General features: G+C 49.0%; 1 protein-coding gene across 2 annotated transcripts; it reads left to right on the forward strand.

Moving 5' to 3' along the window:
* Positions 1 to 1,248: 1,248 nt before the first annotated feature.
* Positions 1,249 to 16,099, forward strand: LOC125742618 (cerebellar degeneration-related protein 2-like). 2 transcript variants are annotated; one of them, XM_049014790.1, is made up of 5 exons: positions 1,249 to 2,480; positions 8,527 to 8,639; positions 11,595 to 11,743; positions 12,216 to 12,380; positions 13,019 to 16,099. In XM_049014790.1, the coding sequence occupies exons 1-5, from the start codon at positions 2,402 to 2,404 to the stop codon at positions 13,944 to 13,946; spliced, it is 1,434 nt and encodes a 477-aa protein (XP_048870747.1). In that variant the 5' UTR covers positions 1,249 to 2,401; the 3' UTR covers positions 13,947 to 16,099. The 2 variants fall into 2 exon arrangements, with proteins under 2 accessions (XP_048870747.1, XP_048870746.1); XM_049014789.1 differs by lacking the exon at positions 1,249 to 2,480 and adding an exon at positions 3,731 to 3,993.
* The last annotated feature ends 1,108 nt before the right edge of the window (positions 16,100 to 17,207 follow it).

Here is a 17,207-nt window from a genome sequence, read left to right on the forward strand (position 1 = left end):
ACTGTAACTTATTTACTAAAATGGGGACGGTATGGTCAGGAGCACCATAGAGGGGGGAAATGGTCTAGCGACCCACATCCTGGCACTGAGGGTCCTCATCAAGTACAAACGCAAAAATTTGGGAGAATTTTTTTTTTTGCAGCCTTTGTCTATTTTCGTAAAGCATAAAATTCAGTTGATCGAGCTGCCATGTGGGATATCCTGAGGCTTCGCAGGATCCCCGCTGAAGTTGCTGGACATCATGTCCTATCATGCGTTCTATCTATCATGCGTTCTTCCCTGTCAATTCCGCGGTTCATCGTGAGTGTGTTTTTGCTCATATTCTGTTCAGTGCTTGCATGGACTGAGTATTGGGAGGGATCGTGGAGTTTAGCGGCCGTGGAGCATCTGTTGTTGAAGAAATATTCACTGATCTCTACTTTGCCAAAGATGCTTTGATCTTCGCGGAGTCAATGGAGGCTCTGATCGGGACTGAGCGCGGAGTCTGAGTGACTGGGTTTGTTAGTGTCCTGGACGAAAACCAAGATCTTGGCCTTTAATGACCTCTTGGGCATAACCATCAGCAGTGTGTCTGTCTGCAGAGAGAATGTCAACCGCATTGAGAGCTTCACTTACCCTGGTAGCAACATTCATGTCTCTGCTGAATCTTCATATTAAGTCAGTAGATGGATTGGGAGAGCATGGGGGATCATGAGGTCACTGGAAATGGGTGTGTGGCGCTCCTGATATCTTTGCAAGAGGACAAAGGTCCGAGTCTTCAGAGTCCTGGTGCTCCCTGTCTTGCTGTATGGCTGTGAGACATGGACGCTATCCAGTGAGCTGAGAGGAAGACCTCACTCCATTGGTACCGTGTCTCTTTGGAGAATCCCTGGGTGTCGCTGGTTTCATCATGCGCTGGATGCAGCAATGCGCTGTACCAGGCTGACCTGACTGGCTTGGGGGCCCAAAATGTTTAGCAGGGCCCCTGGGTATGGTGTACCTTGGATAAAGGTGCCAGCTAAGTAAAAAGACATTGCCCAACACTGAGCTCTGTTAGAGTACAGTATTACATTTAATTGCAGTAAATGACGGCATGTAGTAATGAATTCAAGTAAAATGTTTTAAAATGACTTTGGTTTACTTTACAGAATATGGCAGAGACGGCAGGCTATTTCACACAACAGTAACATTAAGGAACTGATACATGGATGAACTTTAAAAATATATAGACAAACAACCGTTTAATTCAGTTTATTTGATATCTTCAAGAAGTACAAAAAATCAAGACAGTATCGAGGAGACATCACTAACATGGGCTACACAAGAAGCCTAAACAAATTACACGGTTTAGTTCTTCAGCAGGAAATGCATGGCTAATGGCCATTAATGATTCTACTCAAATATCCCAGGCAAGATGATTACAGTGTTCAGAATAGGAGCTGCCGGTTCGTACTGCTTTTCGGGAGATCGGCCGGGCGTCTAAGTGAATCTCTTAGGTCATGGTATTAATGATTAAACAATAAATACTCAGAGGAGCACCATAGATTTTCCGGACTATAATAATCGAAGAGAGAACATGTTATTGCGATCGTCCGCCTTTCTCCATCTGCGACAGGGAGGAGGGGGCTGCAGTATCTGCCACGTCTGCTCCGGAGAGGATGAGAAAGATGAAGTCAGTCTCCCTCTCTCTCTCTCTCTCTCTCTCTCTGCGAAAGCGTACTAAAGGGAGACATCGGTGCAAAGCACTGAGAGGAGGGGGGCTGAGTGGGATAACAGCTGGAGACCTATGAAAATACATTTTTTAAAAGCTTAAATCGTCCGCTGTTTCAGACTCGGAGGCTGAGGTGCGCAACTATTGCGAAGTGCGAGTCCTACCGGACTTTTTCCCGATTAACGAAACGGATGGAAGGAAACAAACGTTTGTTTTCATCTCGTTTGACCGTCAATTACATTTAAATCCATTAAGCGTTACTTTGATTGCGATCAGTGTTTCGCAGTAATATTATTGTTTTTGATAAACTGAGCAGATTGGACGTTGAGGAACACAAAGTCCTGCTTTTATTTTATTACTACTATTATTACTATATTTTATACAAGCGGAGGTGTAGTGCTCCGAAGTCAGGACGGTCGTTCCATCCCCGGCTGCACGCCCGGTTTCGCCCCGATGATCCGGGGGCTGTGATGTGGGCTTTGTTCACTTTCCTCACAGCGCCGACACCTTTTTAAATTACAACAGAAAACCACAAACGACAAAATCCAAAGATTCTGCCTAGGAGAGGACGAGAGAAGAGGATTTGCAGCAGAAATAAACACTATGAGCTAGAAGGCGAAAGCCGGGGAGCAGCGTCGCAGTTCCTTAATTGCCCGTAGAAGCGCGCCTCCTCCAGCGGCTGTGCGTGCGTCTGCCCGGCGGCTGCTCTCCATGCTCAGCGCCGGCAGGATGGAGGACTTCGAGACGGAGGAAGAGGAACCATGGTACGACCAACAGGATCTGGAGCAGGGTATGTAGGCGGGCACGACATTCGCTGACACCGGCCTCTCTATTGTACTTCGAGCCCACCGGGAAAGCCCGTTTGCGCGGCCAAACAAAGGTTTCCCTCTGACGGAGCGATAATCACAGCGAACCGCGTTATTATTAAAGCGCCCGGTCATTAAAACACAGTCATCCGTGCGGCACGACTTGGGTTGTTTTAAGCGGTGTTTGCTGCTAGATCTAGTTAGCTAGTTAGCAGACTTTGGAGGCCTGGCTGCGGAGCTGGATCCGTGGCTGCCTGTCACTGTTGCATCCCATAGCCCGGACATCCTCGCAGCGGCGACAAAGGACTAGCTCTACTTATATCTGGGGGGGAAGAAATAAACATTAAAAGAACCCGAAACATTAGCGATGATGCACGAGCGGATGTAGAGCAATCGGCATATGTTATAAGCCCTTGGCTGCGGTGCAGATGTCAGCAAGCGCCGCGGCACCCCGGCAGCACAGTGGCCGCGACTCGCGTCCTTCATACTCGCGGTTCTTCATTGTTCTGCTACTGTCCCTACGGGTGCACCTTTATTTAAAATTTACTGTGTTTCTGCACTTCTTCACTTTCTAAGGTTATTCACTTTTGGGGTAAATGAAGCACCAACATGCTAGAGGCATATATTATCTTATATTTCATATTTCCCTTGAGGTCACTAAAATTGGACTGTGCCAGGTTTGGGGTCAAACGAATTAAACCTGCACATATGTTTATTTAAATTACCTAGATTATTTATCTGGTAAATATCAGCTTTATCTAACCATTTACTGGAGTAAATAATGCATGTTACCCCAGCTTTGTGAAATGCATGTACACACCCACAGTTTGGGAGATTTCTCAGGGTGCAGTTACTGTGAAGTTGCGATATTTTTGGTCTGCATTTGTTTCACTGTTAATCTAGGGAATGCAGAATATCTGGCTTCGGGATTTTCACATATTAAAAACATTTCTTTGAGAAATAACACGCTTTCTCACCTGCTCGTTCATTTACTGTGATCTTATGAGATAAATCATGTCCAGTTTGTTCCAGTAGCACAAAACTAATTTCTCGTTTTTATTTTTGCTTTTCTGTTTCCCACAATCCTCTCCAATGTATCACATGTCCTTTCAGGCTAATTATAACCATTTCCACCAAGGTCCCTAAGTAGTTGATGTTCTCTTTATTGGAGTAGCAGGGGAGAAAAGAGAATGAGGGAGGGAGGGGGGGTGCTTTAGTTCCCCCTTGTGCAGTCAGTGATCCTCTGACACCACAGTGTGGGCAGTATCAGCCACCATGATGGTATCGCCTCTGCTGTGGAAGTGCTGAGCTGACGGGCACTGTGACATTGCCATGAGGAAGCGGCAGCCCGAGGGCACAAAGGTGGCTTTGGAGAGAAGAGATACGGAACAGATACGGAAGATATGGGATGGGCAAAGGGCCGAATCAGGCACTCTGGAAAGACGCTTGGAATTAAGCTAGGAACGTGGCTCGAGAGAGCAGGCGATTCCCAGAAAAGTAAGCGGACGCAGATGTGCATCTTGGAACGATGAATGCCCCGGGAATGCTATGGGGAAGGGTGGGATGCAGGCTTCCCAGGAAGGGATGATAAATGAAATGAAAGTAGTTTCGACTTGTTTTCATAGGCAGCCGTCTGTGAGCTGGTATGGTGTGCTGCTGGTGGCCTTCACAGGTATAAAGCGAACTGGAATTACAGAATTGTTTTGTTCTACAGACCAGTGTTTCCCTATATGGTCCTCAGGGACTCACAGCTGGTCCATGTTTTTGCTCCGAGCTGGGAGGGAATATGTGGACTGTCTGACAGGGAGATGGGAGGGAGCAAAAACATGGACCGGCTGTGGGTCCCTGAGGACCGGGTTTGGAAACACTGCTACGGGCACTTCAACTTGAGGTTGTAAAGTTGTGGGAAAACGTCATGAGTTGGTTAGTTGCAAAGCGGAAAAACAACCCAGGCATTTCTGTTAAACTGAGAAAATAAAACTTTGGACGGAGTGCAGAATTGTAATTTCAATTACAGCATTCAATTACAGCATTCAATTACAGCATTAAATGTGTGTAAGTCTCTGTCAGCAGCACCAATCTTTCACTAACGTTTAGATCACAGATGTGGCACAAAAACATAATCACACGCTTAATCTTAAGCAAAGTGATAATCTTTTCATAGAATGCTGAGAGACCGGCGCTTTGAACTGCATAGTTCAGAGAAGCACCTCTTTGTACAAACACTTCGCATCCTCTGCATTGTCCCTCACTGTCCTGGCACGATGGATGAGGGATTCTGCTGCAGAGCACGCAGATAATGCCAGAGGCATAAACACGGTGCCAGATTCCAATCCTGTGCCACTATGCACCTCCTGTTTGTGCAGTTTGGAAGGACACAGTATTTTTTTTTTTTATTATTGATTTAATTTTTCTTGTTCACCTCAGGCTGCTTTACCGATGAAGTGTTAGCGACCCACTTCCCTCAATTAGAAAAAAAAATCGTGCTTAAAATAAACGTGTCATCTCCAGACTCTGTTTCTGGGTCGTGAGGCTTAGTATTCGGGGGTGGGAGTGAGGTCGTGGGTCATTGCAATGCTGACGCACCTTGTTCTTTGCTGCTACTCATCGGCCCCAGAACGTCTGCACCGATCAATCGGCTCGATTGTGGTCGATGTGAGGAAGAGGAGAAGGAGCCCGTGGTCTGAAATCTCCTCAACATGACCTTTTGTTCCCTTACAGAAGTCATTCCAAGAGGCCCAGGTGACCGTGTGTTTTAAATGTGACCGTCCCTCCTGTCTGGCTACCGGAGGGGCTTCAGTGAAGCATTGTGGCCTCAACGTCTGTGGTCACAGCCCAGCACCGGCGCGTCCTATTTAAATTCTGCCGTGGGATCGGCGGACAGTTGTGAAGAATGGAGAGTCCTCGGCGGAAGAGCCCAGAACAAAAGCGTAGTGTGAGGCACACGGCTTCCTTTGTTTGCCGGCATTCCCAGCCCCGGTCAGCCGGCACCGCTGTGAGCCGGCCGAACACGCCTGCCGAGCTCCGCGTCTGACGCTGCGGCTCTAAGCTCGGTATAATCGGATTAGGGGACTCCAGGCAATGCCGTGGTCTCTCAGGCGGGGATTTCGGAGCAGGCGGCGGGGGACAGGGTGGAAGGGGACAGTCCTGTCCCACCAAACCGTTAGAAAGTATCTGCGCCCAAAGGGCGGCTACTAATTATTCTGTTCTATACTGCTTCGGATCTACATTTGGCCTCCCTGCCACGCTGTCCTCACTCGCTCTTACACCTGCTGCAGCCTCGCATAAATTGCATCAGCGCAGCTCACTCAGGATCTTTCCGGTAGAAGGTGATGGGTCGCGGGCTCCGCGTGGCTCTCCGTCGAGGCTCATTCGCACTGCCTACGCGAGCGATTGTTAATTGCGCTTTTCCTTGCCTGTCCTGACACGTCTAGCTGTGCTCATTTTAGGATGCTATATTATTATTATTATTTATTATTATTTTGGAGATTCTTGAGTCTTGCACGCAGACACATATCTGGAACAGTAAGCGAGGTGCACGGGGGTTCTGTCAGAGATTTACTTTGTGTGCTTTACATTGTTGTTTTCAGTGGAAAACCAAATACAAATCACCGAAATTACATACCTGCTGGTGCTTTCACATGCTGAAGGACTCTGCTTCACTCTCCCCATCCGGTTTTGTTCAGTAGTGCCCCCTTGTGTCCACTTCAATGATGAGCACCCCGCCTCAAGAACGGGGTGACGGAATCGGTTTGGCCAGTGGCCTGAAGGCTGAATGGTACTGTGTGCGTGTGTGTATGTCCCATGTGCCAAAAGTCGGCTAATAAGGGCACATCAGGTGACCTAGTTTTAGGGTCTCAGGGGAGGTGGCTCTCTGGCTCCTGTGCCATTTCTGTGCATTTGTAAAAGTGCAGCGTGCAGTTTAAATGGGGCTTTTTTTTTTGTCACCATTGTCCTTGTTGGCTTTAGCCTACCGCTCGCAGGGTGTTCTGGGTACACGCTGTCCCTGTGTGTGTGAGTGAGCGAGTGAATCACATTTTTGTGTCATTCATCAAGATAAGAGCCCGGCTTAGTCTCCTGGCGTCTGAAATAACTTCTGTTACACGTCCCAAGCGGTGGCCTTAGCGGCAACGTTAACGTTAACATTAGCGTTAGCCAGTTAATAACGTCAGTGTTGGCACCCCCTAATGGTGGCGGTATGGATTTCCTGCGTTTTCCTGTTCTGTCTCTCTTCTCATGCCCCCCCGCATCCCCCATGGCTGCTGGGAAGAAACCTGACAGGGTCTGCACACCCCGCGTCTGACCAGTGATACATGAAGCCCACTAGCACGGTTCCTGGGCCCCTCCTGGAGGCCCCTCAGTGTTAAGTCTGCTCACCGTTTGCTCGGCCCCGCTGTTGAATTATTCATGTCTCTCCTGTTTTTTGTTATCATGTCTTGGGCATGGCAGTGTGTCACCATATTTAATCCTGGGAATTAATTATCTTGCCAGGATGTTTATTTGTTTTGGGACCGCTGAAGGGCACTTGGTGCAAGAGTATAAATATAATTTATATGCACTCAGTTTATATATTTTTTAAACGCATTAATCAAGCAGCTAGACTGGAAGGAAACCAAAGATGTGTGTGAGACGTGAAGCAGCCACTGCAAAGTGTGATATGCGGTAAAAAATTTGGTTAGTTAATAATCCCCTCGGATTTTCTTTATAAATTCTAATAATTTTTATCACAATGTACATTCAGCTTGTCAGAGATGCAGATGTAAATATTGACCAAGGCTTCCCAGTTTCCAAATGTAAATGTCTCTGGAGAGAGTGATGCCGGATCGACAAAGTGATATTCTAGATTGTTTTTTTTTTCTTTCTGCTGACTGGGTTCTATTGGACACATTTCGTTGACCTAAACAGAATTTAGCCCGGGACATTTTTTCGGTTTGCTCTCCTCCATCTTCTAAGCTGTTAATTTTCGGCCAAACGTGACCATTGTTCCGCTGTCCTGTTGACCTTCATTCGGGTTTCCATGTCATTGCCTCCATCTCCTGACAGGCGACGTCTCTGGCATTTCCCGCGGCCTGATCGCAAGATTTACTGCGTCTCGCTCTCCTCTGGTCACTGATGCGTGGGCGGGTGACCCATGCTGTTTTTTTGGTACCCAGCGCACCAGTAGGTTATAGGTTTGAGCCCCCCTCAACTCCCCCCGGTGCTGACTAAGGTTCCCTGTGGATTACGCGACGTTGATTATAGTCACTGCAGATGATGCGGGGACAAGCAGGAACTGGGTTAACTGGGAGCCGGCTTTTCGGCTTTACAAGGAGAGCGCAGAACAGGAGAGACATGATAGCAAAATGAAGTAAAACCGGAAGGCCTGGCTGGGCGTGCTGGCACCAGGGAAGAACGTAAAAGCCTTTACCTATCGTTAAGAGTGAGAGGCCAGGGCTGTGACTCAGCGTAAGTAACCCATGTGCCCTGATGCTCCCACATGAAATGGCCAGACCCTCATTCTTACACCTGCCATTTATTTATTAATCATTTAGTAGGGTCTCAAATGAGTGTGAGCTGCTTTTCCGGGGGAGATCGCTGGTGACTGCGGCCAGGGATCACGGAGACGCCGTATGTGGGAGAAGAGAGGATTAAAAAGAGCAGCATGGAGGGGTGGGGGTGGGGGTGGGGGTGGGGTCTGCCGAGGGCTCTGCTCCCTGTCTCTCACTGCCTCGCTCAGAATGACAGCCCAGCGGTGCTGAGTCATATGGAAATGACCCATGAGCGCCACTCTGCTGGACGTGAGCACCCTGTTTGAAGTCATCAGTCAATGTCGCGCCCTTGCCTTACCTCTGAGCGATCATTTGCATGCTGTTGTTGATGATGTCAGTATGATTATGGATTTTTATTTCCCAGGCTGATCAGGAAATCTTGAGTAATGAGACTTCAACCTTTTATATCAGGTTTCGGCACAGCTTAACATCACCCCCCATATCCTCTTTCCTGCAAAACATACCCCTCCCCCCCCCACACACTTCTTTTTGTCGGACTCAGACCTCCACCTGGCCGCGGAGCTGGGGAAGACCCTGCTAGAGAGAAACAAGGAGCTGGAGGACTCCCTGCAGCAGATGTACATCACCAATGAGGAGCAGGTGCAGGAGATTGAGGTAGGGGGCGCCCTGCGCATGTGTGGAGTCTCACTGGTTTAGGTACTGGACCTGTGGCAGAGATCGGAGAGAGCGAGTCGCCTACTGTGAGCCGTTTAAAGGTTACGGTGAGAGCGGAGCTCTCTGGAGTGCAGCAGCAGGTCCGTTCTTCTCACCGTCATGGCCGAGCGGCTGCCATCCTCCTAACCGAGGGTAGGGGGGGGGTGATAATCCCAGAAAGATGACAGTTAGACTGTTAAGGCGATACAGCAGCAACTGAGTGAGCGAAGCCTCTGAACGGGCTGCGCTGGCCCTTTAAGGCCAGGCGACGTGATTGGATCCCGCCAGCAGTGATGGCAGGTGCCCGCAGTGAGAGCTGACGCACAGCCAAGGGGCAGCTTTCCCTGCAGGCTGAGTGGGGGGCTGCTTCCTGTTCAGGAAGCAGAGAGGCTTCTCAGGCCGTGGCCATGTGTGCGTGTCTGTGCGTGTGTGTGTGTGCGTGTGTGTGTGTGCGTGTCTGTGCGTGTGTGTGTGTGCGTGTCTGTGCGTGTGTGTGTGTGCGTGTGTGTGCGTGTGTGTGTGTGCGTGTGTGTGTGTGTGTGCGTGTGTGTGCGTGTGTGTGTGTGCGTGTGTGTGCGTGCGTGTGTGTGCGTGTGTGTGTGCGTGTGTGTGTGCGTGTGTGTGTGCGTGTCTGTGCGTGTGTGTCTGTGCGTGTGTGTGTGTGCGTGTGTGTGCGTGTGTGCGTGTGTGTGTGTGCGTGTGTGTCTGTGCGTGCGTGTCTGTGCGTGTGTGTGTGTGCGTGTGTGTGCGTGTGTGACAGTCAGTCTTTTCCAGTGAGCAAATTGTCCATAATTATCTATCTTTCGTCATCGCCTGTCCCCTGGCTTAAGGCCGTGCTGCCTGTCGTCTAACCCGGGCTCCATGACTCTCCCTTTGGGCAATTAAGCAATACAGAGGCTGGGGGAAGTGGGTGGGGGGCCTCGGCACCCCCCACACGATGACACGGAAAGCTCTGCAGTCATGCGTCTTCATTAGCGTTACCGTTATTGTTGTGTGATGTCGGAATGGGGATTTCAGAGTGGAGGCGTCTCCATGGGTAACCAGCTCACCACTCCAGGTAATGCCCCAGTAAACCGATCAAGTTTAATCCCATTTCAACATTTAGACAAGAAAAAATAAACAAATCCAGGTCTTGTTCCTCTGGGTGTGTCGCTGCATCCTCTAAATTTTTAACACACTCTTACTGTTGATTTCTCTGATAAGAAAACGACCAAGAAATTGTACCTTGTTTAAAAATGTCAACTCTTGTTTTTTCCTCAGCATGAGGTGACAGGCTTTTCGGTTGTTTTGTCATCTTTTTTTCCAAGACTTCAAGACTTTCATCTATTTGTAAGAAGCTTTTATCCAAAGCCAGGACCTGCCGGTCCCTCGGGCAGTTGGGTCTGAGGGCTTTGCTCGGGGGGGCCAGCAGTGACATCATAGCTGACTCCAGGATCTGAATCCCTCACATGGCGTTCACGGACGCAGTGTGCTAACCTACTGAGCCACACACCTCCCTCGGGAATTATCAGAGTTGCATCGTCAGTGGCTCAAACTGATCATTGACATGTTCTGGTGGCTGCACCATGCTTGGGGGTAGAAGGGACATGATGATGTCACCTCACCTTTCTATGTCTAATGCATCTATATTTGGAACATATGTGCACTTCACTGTATTCACTTACATTTAAATGCTACTCACCATCTCTCCCCCCCCCAGCTGCTTCCTGGGAGAGGCTCTGCCCCTCCCTCGATCCTTTGCAGCATAAGTAGTAGGAACGTGGGTTGATGTATAAATAGTGACTCAGCAATGTGGACGTTTTGCCTGATAACAGATATATTTTTGTCGAATATTACTGATATGGTTAACTGGTTAACTTCGGAGCTGCAGAGATATGCAGTAAAACTGATGTTTGCGATGTTACTTCTTAAGGCCTCATAAATGCGTCTGGCAACCGCATCCTATAATGCGGGCAGTGAGACGTCAGCAGTGCAGCACTGACCTGGGAGACCAGCGAGGTTCTGAGGGTTAGCCTGAGTAGCTCGCTTGCTGTCCGGAAGAGAACTATTGAGTTCTAGGAGATCTAGTGCAGTGTTTCCCAATCCAGTCCTCTAGGACCTTCATTCGGTACAGGTTTTTGCTCCCTCCAAGCTCCCTGTCAGGTAGTCCACATTTTTGCTCCCTATCGGGAGCTGGGACAAAAACGTGGACGGTCTGTGGGTCCCCAAGGATTGGATTGGGAAACGCTGATTTAGAGCACGGGAGTGTGTACTGTGCACTTCTTGAAGCTTAATTTCGCCCCCGGACGTCTGCCTCCCACGCGTCCGATGTCGTGATGATCCACGCTAAGGCGGTGAAGGCATCTGCTGCTATTGAAGCCTGTTCAGAAGGTTTGTGACATTTAACATGCTTTCTTTTGAGGAGGAGAACAAGAGACCCTCTCGCCGGTATTGAAGTGCCCGTATCGAAAGAGCTGAATATTCAAGCGGTTTCACACTTGTTCCTGTTTGGAAGTGCTTCAGAAAGCGATGTAAATAGCACCATCTGCTAGCCAGCCTGCAGGCATGGTGGCCATCTTTGTTTGTGGTTACTGATGGCGACCATTCATACCAGATGATTGTCTTTTTATTCCCTACAGCTGTTTATTGCTGAGCAGAAGAATCAATTAACCATCATTAATCCTGACATGCCCTCCGTTAGCGCTCGTGATGAATAAATACTCGGTATGTTTTCTAATTGTATGGATTAGCATTAGCATATGCAGGGCACTGGTAGGGCCATGGATATCCTGGCAGATTCAGAGAGCCCAGGACTTTTATTTAATGGGAGGGGACAAGGTGACATTTTGTCAAGGTGGCCCAGATTAGCTAGCTACGCCCCCGGAGAATTTGTACCTATGTACCTGTTTGCTGGAGCCGCCCGCCTCTCGCCCGCAGTACCTGTCGAAACAGCTGGAGATGCTGAGGCAGATGAACGAGCAGCACGCCAAAGTGTACGAGCAGCTGGACGTCACGGCGCGTGACCTGGAGGTGACCAACGAGAGCCTGGTCTTGGAGAGCAAGGCATCTCAACAGAAGATTGAGAGGTCCGGCCCGAAGTACACACACACACACACACACACACACATACATACAGACACAAACATACAATGGGCAACAGTATCACATGACACTCCTCTGGCACGCTATTGGCTTGACCCCACAGCTGTGATACCAAACCAGACGTCCACTCGTAGTACAGTTCACACAAAACAGCACTTTTGTGCATTATAGGTACAGATACAGGGACTTGATTCAGACTTTTTGAACCAGTTTCACTGGTTGTGTTCTGTACATACCCAGTGCATAATTAGTAATGCGCATTAAAATAAATTCATTTTATTGGAAAACCAATTCAGCTGGTTCTGGGGAGCCACGGGATGCCGCGTTTATGTAGACGACCCTCGTACACCCTCATGATTCAGCAAACCGGCAAATCATCAAGCACCTTAGCGTTCCTCGCGGAAGCGTCCGGGGCTCACCGTGTGTTCACTTCACGGGGGGGGTGGGGGCTTTCAGGCTGACGGGCACCATCGAGCTGCTGCAGGCTCAGGTGGAGGCGCTGACGGTGCAGGTGGAGGAGCTGCGTTCGCTGGAGCAGCTGAGAGTGCGCCGACAGAAGAGGGAACGACGCAAGACCATCCACTCATTCCCCTGCCTGAAGGAGCTGTGCACCGCGCCCAGGTCAGGCGGGACCCGCGTCCGGCGCCATGGAAACGAGAACAGACCTAAAGCTGCTATCTAGCTGTGGTTCAGAGCAGCTGAGGAGGCTCCAGTATTCTTACTACATTCATAATGGTGGGGCAGACAAGGACCCTGTGAAGACGGGCGCTTATTAAAATTCACAAAAACCTTTTCTTCAATTAGTTGTCGAAGAAATTATTTTAGCGCAACAATTTTTTAATCCAGGCCGCATGTTGGCTCAGTGGGCAGCTTTGTAGCTTCACACCTCGAAGATATTGAATTCAGTCCATTCCTTGTGTGTGTGGAGGCTATAATGGTTTCCCTGGGTAATCCAACATCCACCATAGTCCAAACACCTGGTTCAGGGCAATCTGTCTCTGAGTTACATCCAGTCTATGGTGAACTATGATGGATGGATGGATGGATGAATGGATGGATGAATGGATGGATGGATGGATGGATTGTATGTGCCCTGTAATAGAGAGACATTCTGTCCAGGGTGTTTCTTGAACTGCTGCCTTTTCATGCATGGGCAGGGTCACTGTAAGTGGGTATTAATGGAGTATTAACTGAGTTCTGATCATTCAGTCAGCAGGATCAGTTCTATCCTCCATTCAGGCAGCTCGTTTTGTCCATAGGTATGAGGACGGCTTTGTGATTGGCAGCCCCAGGCCCCCAAGCTTGGAAGTGGAGCGTCGCCCCCTGGAGGAGGAGAACGAGCGACTGCAGGACACTGTGACATCCCTCCGGTCGGCCGTGCGGGCAGAGCGGGGGAGGCGCGAGGGTGCCGAGAAGGAGTGCGCCGCTGTCCTGCAGGAGTTTGCGCGTCTCGAGCAGCGGCTGCAGGGGGCGGAGACCTGCCAGCTGCGCGTGCAGGAACTGGAGGCGGAGCTGCAAGAGCTGCAGCAGCTGCGCAGGGCCCGAGCTGTTCTGCTAAGCGGGGAGGACGGCCTGGCGCAGACGCTGCTCAACAGCACGCCCGAGACTGACACGCTGGAGGAAGAGCAGGGGGCGGTGCCTGGTGGGGAAGGGGGTGGGGTCAGAGGAGGGGAGGAGCTACCGACGTCCAACCCGGTGCGAAAGAGCTGCAGTGACACGGCACTGAACGCCATCGTGGCCAGGGACGCCTCCGGCCGCCGGCGGGGGAGCTATGCGCTGCACGCCAATAGTGTGCGCAAGCGGGGCATGTCCATCCTGCGAGAGGTGGATGAGCAGTACCACGCGCTGCTGGAGAAATACGAGGAGCTGCTGGGCAAATGTCGACGGCATGAGGAGAGCATGCGGCACGCCAGCGTGCAGACGTCCCGGCCCATCTCCCGGGACCCCTCCATGAAGGACTGCGCCACGCCGGCCCCGCAGCCCGCCCCCGTCCCCACCCCTGCTCCCTCCACCCCTGAAGCCATCGAAAGCATCAGCAAGCAGGTGGAGGCTGTGGACAAGCGTCTGGGCCAGAACACACCCGAGTACAAGGCCCTTTTCAAGGAGATATTCTCTCGCATCCAGAAGACCAAGACCGACATCAGCTCCAGCAAGGCCGGCTCCAAAGGAGCCAAGAGCAGCAAATGAACCTCCTTCCCGTCCCTGAGCTGCATCTCCACACTCCTGCAGCAACATGGATTCAGATGAAAACATCTGACCTCTCTTGGCCTCTCTTGGTCTCTCTTTAGCAGGGGTGTATTTTTTTTATGAACCATCATTACATCTTTGCTGCCTTCTTCTGACTTGCAGGGATGTCCTGACTTAGCCACAGTACGCAAAAGACAGCCAGAGCAGGAAATGAGCCCGACTGGACACGACCATCCCATTCCTCCGTCTGCAGTGCTTTCAGCTTCTCCGAACCACAGTGCCGGGAAATGCGGCGCGTTAAAGGATCGAGACCATTGTGGTGAACCGAAAGGGAGGTCCTGGATGCAGGAGAAGGACCAGACACCAATTAGAAAAGCTTTTAACCTTTTTGTTTCTCTAAGGATGAAGGCATTGCACTTATGAGCTTGTAATTTAACCCTTAATTTGCAAACCCAAAGAGCATTATGATTGGTGCATTGGTACTGCTTCCCAAACACTCAGCTGTTAAAGCCCGTCCAATCAGAAGGCGTGTCAGACCTTGTGTATAGTAAAGGAAGCTTTTAGTTTGGTGTGTGCTCTCGATACCCACGAAGTGTCTGGGTTCGAGACCGGTCGGTAGGAGGTCCAAACATTTGAGTGGATATGCATCCGTGGGTGGGGGGGCGGGGGGTTAATTTCAGTATAAGACGCGGAAACAATCCTGCCTGAGGACACAAAACAATAGCCAGGCAATACCATCAAAACTGTGAGGCAGACGCGAAAGGCCACAGCTTTCTTAGATCTGCTTTGTTTTAAGAAGAGCTAATTTTCTGTGTTTACTCCGCAGTACTGCGCTAATGCATAACACAGGGTGTGTGTGAAATCTTTTTTCTTTTTCAATAAGTATTTTCCATTATTAAAAGGCCTGATAAATCCTCTGCCTGCTGTCTTTTCCCCCACCTGTTGAGGGGAAGGGGCTGTAGGGGGCGCTGTAGCCTTAGAATGGTGCGGCACGATAAACTTCTGCGACTTCAGTGATTAGGATCTACTCTCTACAAACTTCTCTCACCATCTGCTTCTCTTTCCTACAATTTGGCCAGTCTTCCTCGCTCTACAGGTACAGATGTGGGTTCATTTTCTGACTTGACCATACCTAGCTTTGCCGATGATAGCCTCAGGTTAAAGGACAACAAAAAAAAATCTGAATTCACAGAACTGCGTTTAATGTAAATTAGCGCAGGTTCCTGCATGAGGCGTAAACGCGGAAGCTGAGCTGTAGCGCGCTGCCCGGCGCTGATCAGCGTGCTAAGGGAGCCGCCCCACGGCTGCTGTCGGGAATCATTTCGCTCCACAGGAAAATATGCTGCGAGGTGGTCGTCACGTCAACGAGCTCTTTTTAGCCTTAGACTACGGACATTTTTCTACTTTTGCTCTGAACCGGCTGTCTTAGTCTCTGTTGCCGAATCCCTGTCTTTACGAAACGTCCGACTGGGTTCCATCTCACGTCTGAGCAGATTTGGGTCAGAGCCGGGTCCAACTTTCTCTCAGGGTCTTAAAGGGTTGCAAGGTCAATGAACTTAGCAATTGTAACACTGGTTTTGAAAAAGGGAGAGAATGTTTTGGTTCGGGAAAAGTTTGCCAAAATGGAGCCCAGCTGAGCCTAAAAAGTGATGCGTTTTTCTCCTCTGGAGGCATCTTGGCCTTCCCTGCTGAGATGTTCTCCACTTGCACTAGAAGATGCTCTTGGCCATCTTATTTATTATTATAGATTTATTGACATGTCTTTTGTGTCATCTCAATATCAGAGACTAACCTTTCATTCCGAATAGATCGCCGAGTTGTTAGAAGGAAAGACTGCGTTGTGAAGAATCTGTGGTGGCGTATCAAAGATTTTGATAACTAATGCAAACCTTTTTGAAGCTTAACTTGGTCGAACTGGCTTCGTTTTTTGTTTGGCACATGTTGAATCTGTATGTTGGGTTGGTTACCATAGTTTTAGCTTTTTTTTCCCCACTCTAGCTTTTGTCCAGAGTTACACATGGGTTACACATTATGTATAAACCAGCCTACTCAGTTCTTCCTCTGTCAAAATAAAAAATGTAGATGTTAACTTCTGTTCTATGTCATCTTAAATATCTCCTTTATCTTATATTCCATTAAAGAATTGCAGACAAGTTTCAGTGTGGATTCACTTATTTTTAGGAATGACTGACACACACCAGTTTGAGAAGAGGGGGGGGGCATATGCATATAGATCTTGACCCACTTTCCATCAAAATATGAAATGAACAGTTTGTGTATCTCGCTTAGCAATAGTGTGATTTGGCTCCGGTTAAGTCTCTGTATTTGTAATCAGAAGGTTGCTGGTTTGAGCCTAGGCCCTGACCCCCCCCAGGTCCACATATGCTGCTGTGGGTGGCTGCCCTTCACTGCCATGCTTTCTCTCACCTACGTGTGTGTAATAAAACGTCATTGATATTTTGGTTTTCATGATGAGCTAAGAATCATGATTATTGTCACACACAAAGCCACAAAGTACAGTACAGAAAACTCATCCATCCATTTCCTGTATCTGCTTATCCTATTCAAGGTCGCGGGGGGTTAGGAGCCTATCTCAGAGGCTACGGGCACAAGGCAGGGAACAACCCAGGATAGGGCACCAAATCAATCACCAGACATACTATTAAAGCTATAAAGCTCTATGTTTTGCAGATACAGTTTGTTTTGCACCTTTTTGAGATGCTCTGCTATATATTTCTTTACAAGGAATAACTTCACGTGATTAGACAAATTGTGAGGGATCCCATATATATATCCCAAATATAATAGTTTCTAAATCTTAGACTGTTACTTTATTCACAGGAGCAAGTTACCCAATACCACTGTCACCCTTTGGGGGAAGAATTTTTCAGTCTTTCGCATTGTTGTTGAGGAATTCAGACCCACTCTTTGCAGAACTGCTTTAATTCAGACACATTGACAGGTTTGAACATGAGCTGCTTATTTCACACCCCGTCACAGCATCTCTTTAATTTTGTTTCTTCTGAGCCATTCAGCTTTAGAATTAGGTTTAAGTTTTGGATCATTGCCTTACTGTATTATCCAGTTAGTCTCCAACTTCAGGTCTCAGACAGATTCTGCTTAAGAATTTTCCAGCAAAGTGCAGGATTCATGGTTCCTTCAGTGATGACAAATCTTCCGGTTCCTAAGGTAGCATATGAAGCAGCTACCCGCTATCACACTGCCACCTGTGTGTCTTGCTGTAGGTCTGACGTTCTTACT

This window comes from Brienomyrus brachyistius, chromosome 5 (assembly GCF_023856365.1).
Source record: "Brienomyrus brachyistius isolate T26 chromosome 5, BBRACH_0.4, whole genome shotgun sequence".
Classification (NCBI taxonomy): Eukaryota; Metazoa; Chordata; class Actinopteri; order Osteoglossiformes; family Mormyridae; genus Brienomyrus; species Brienomyrus brachyistius.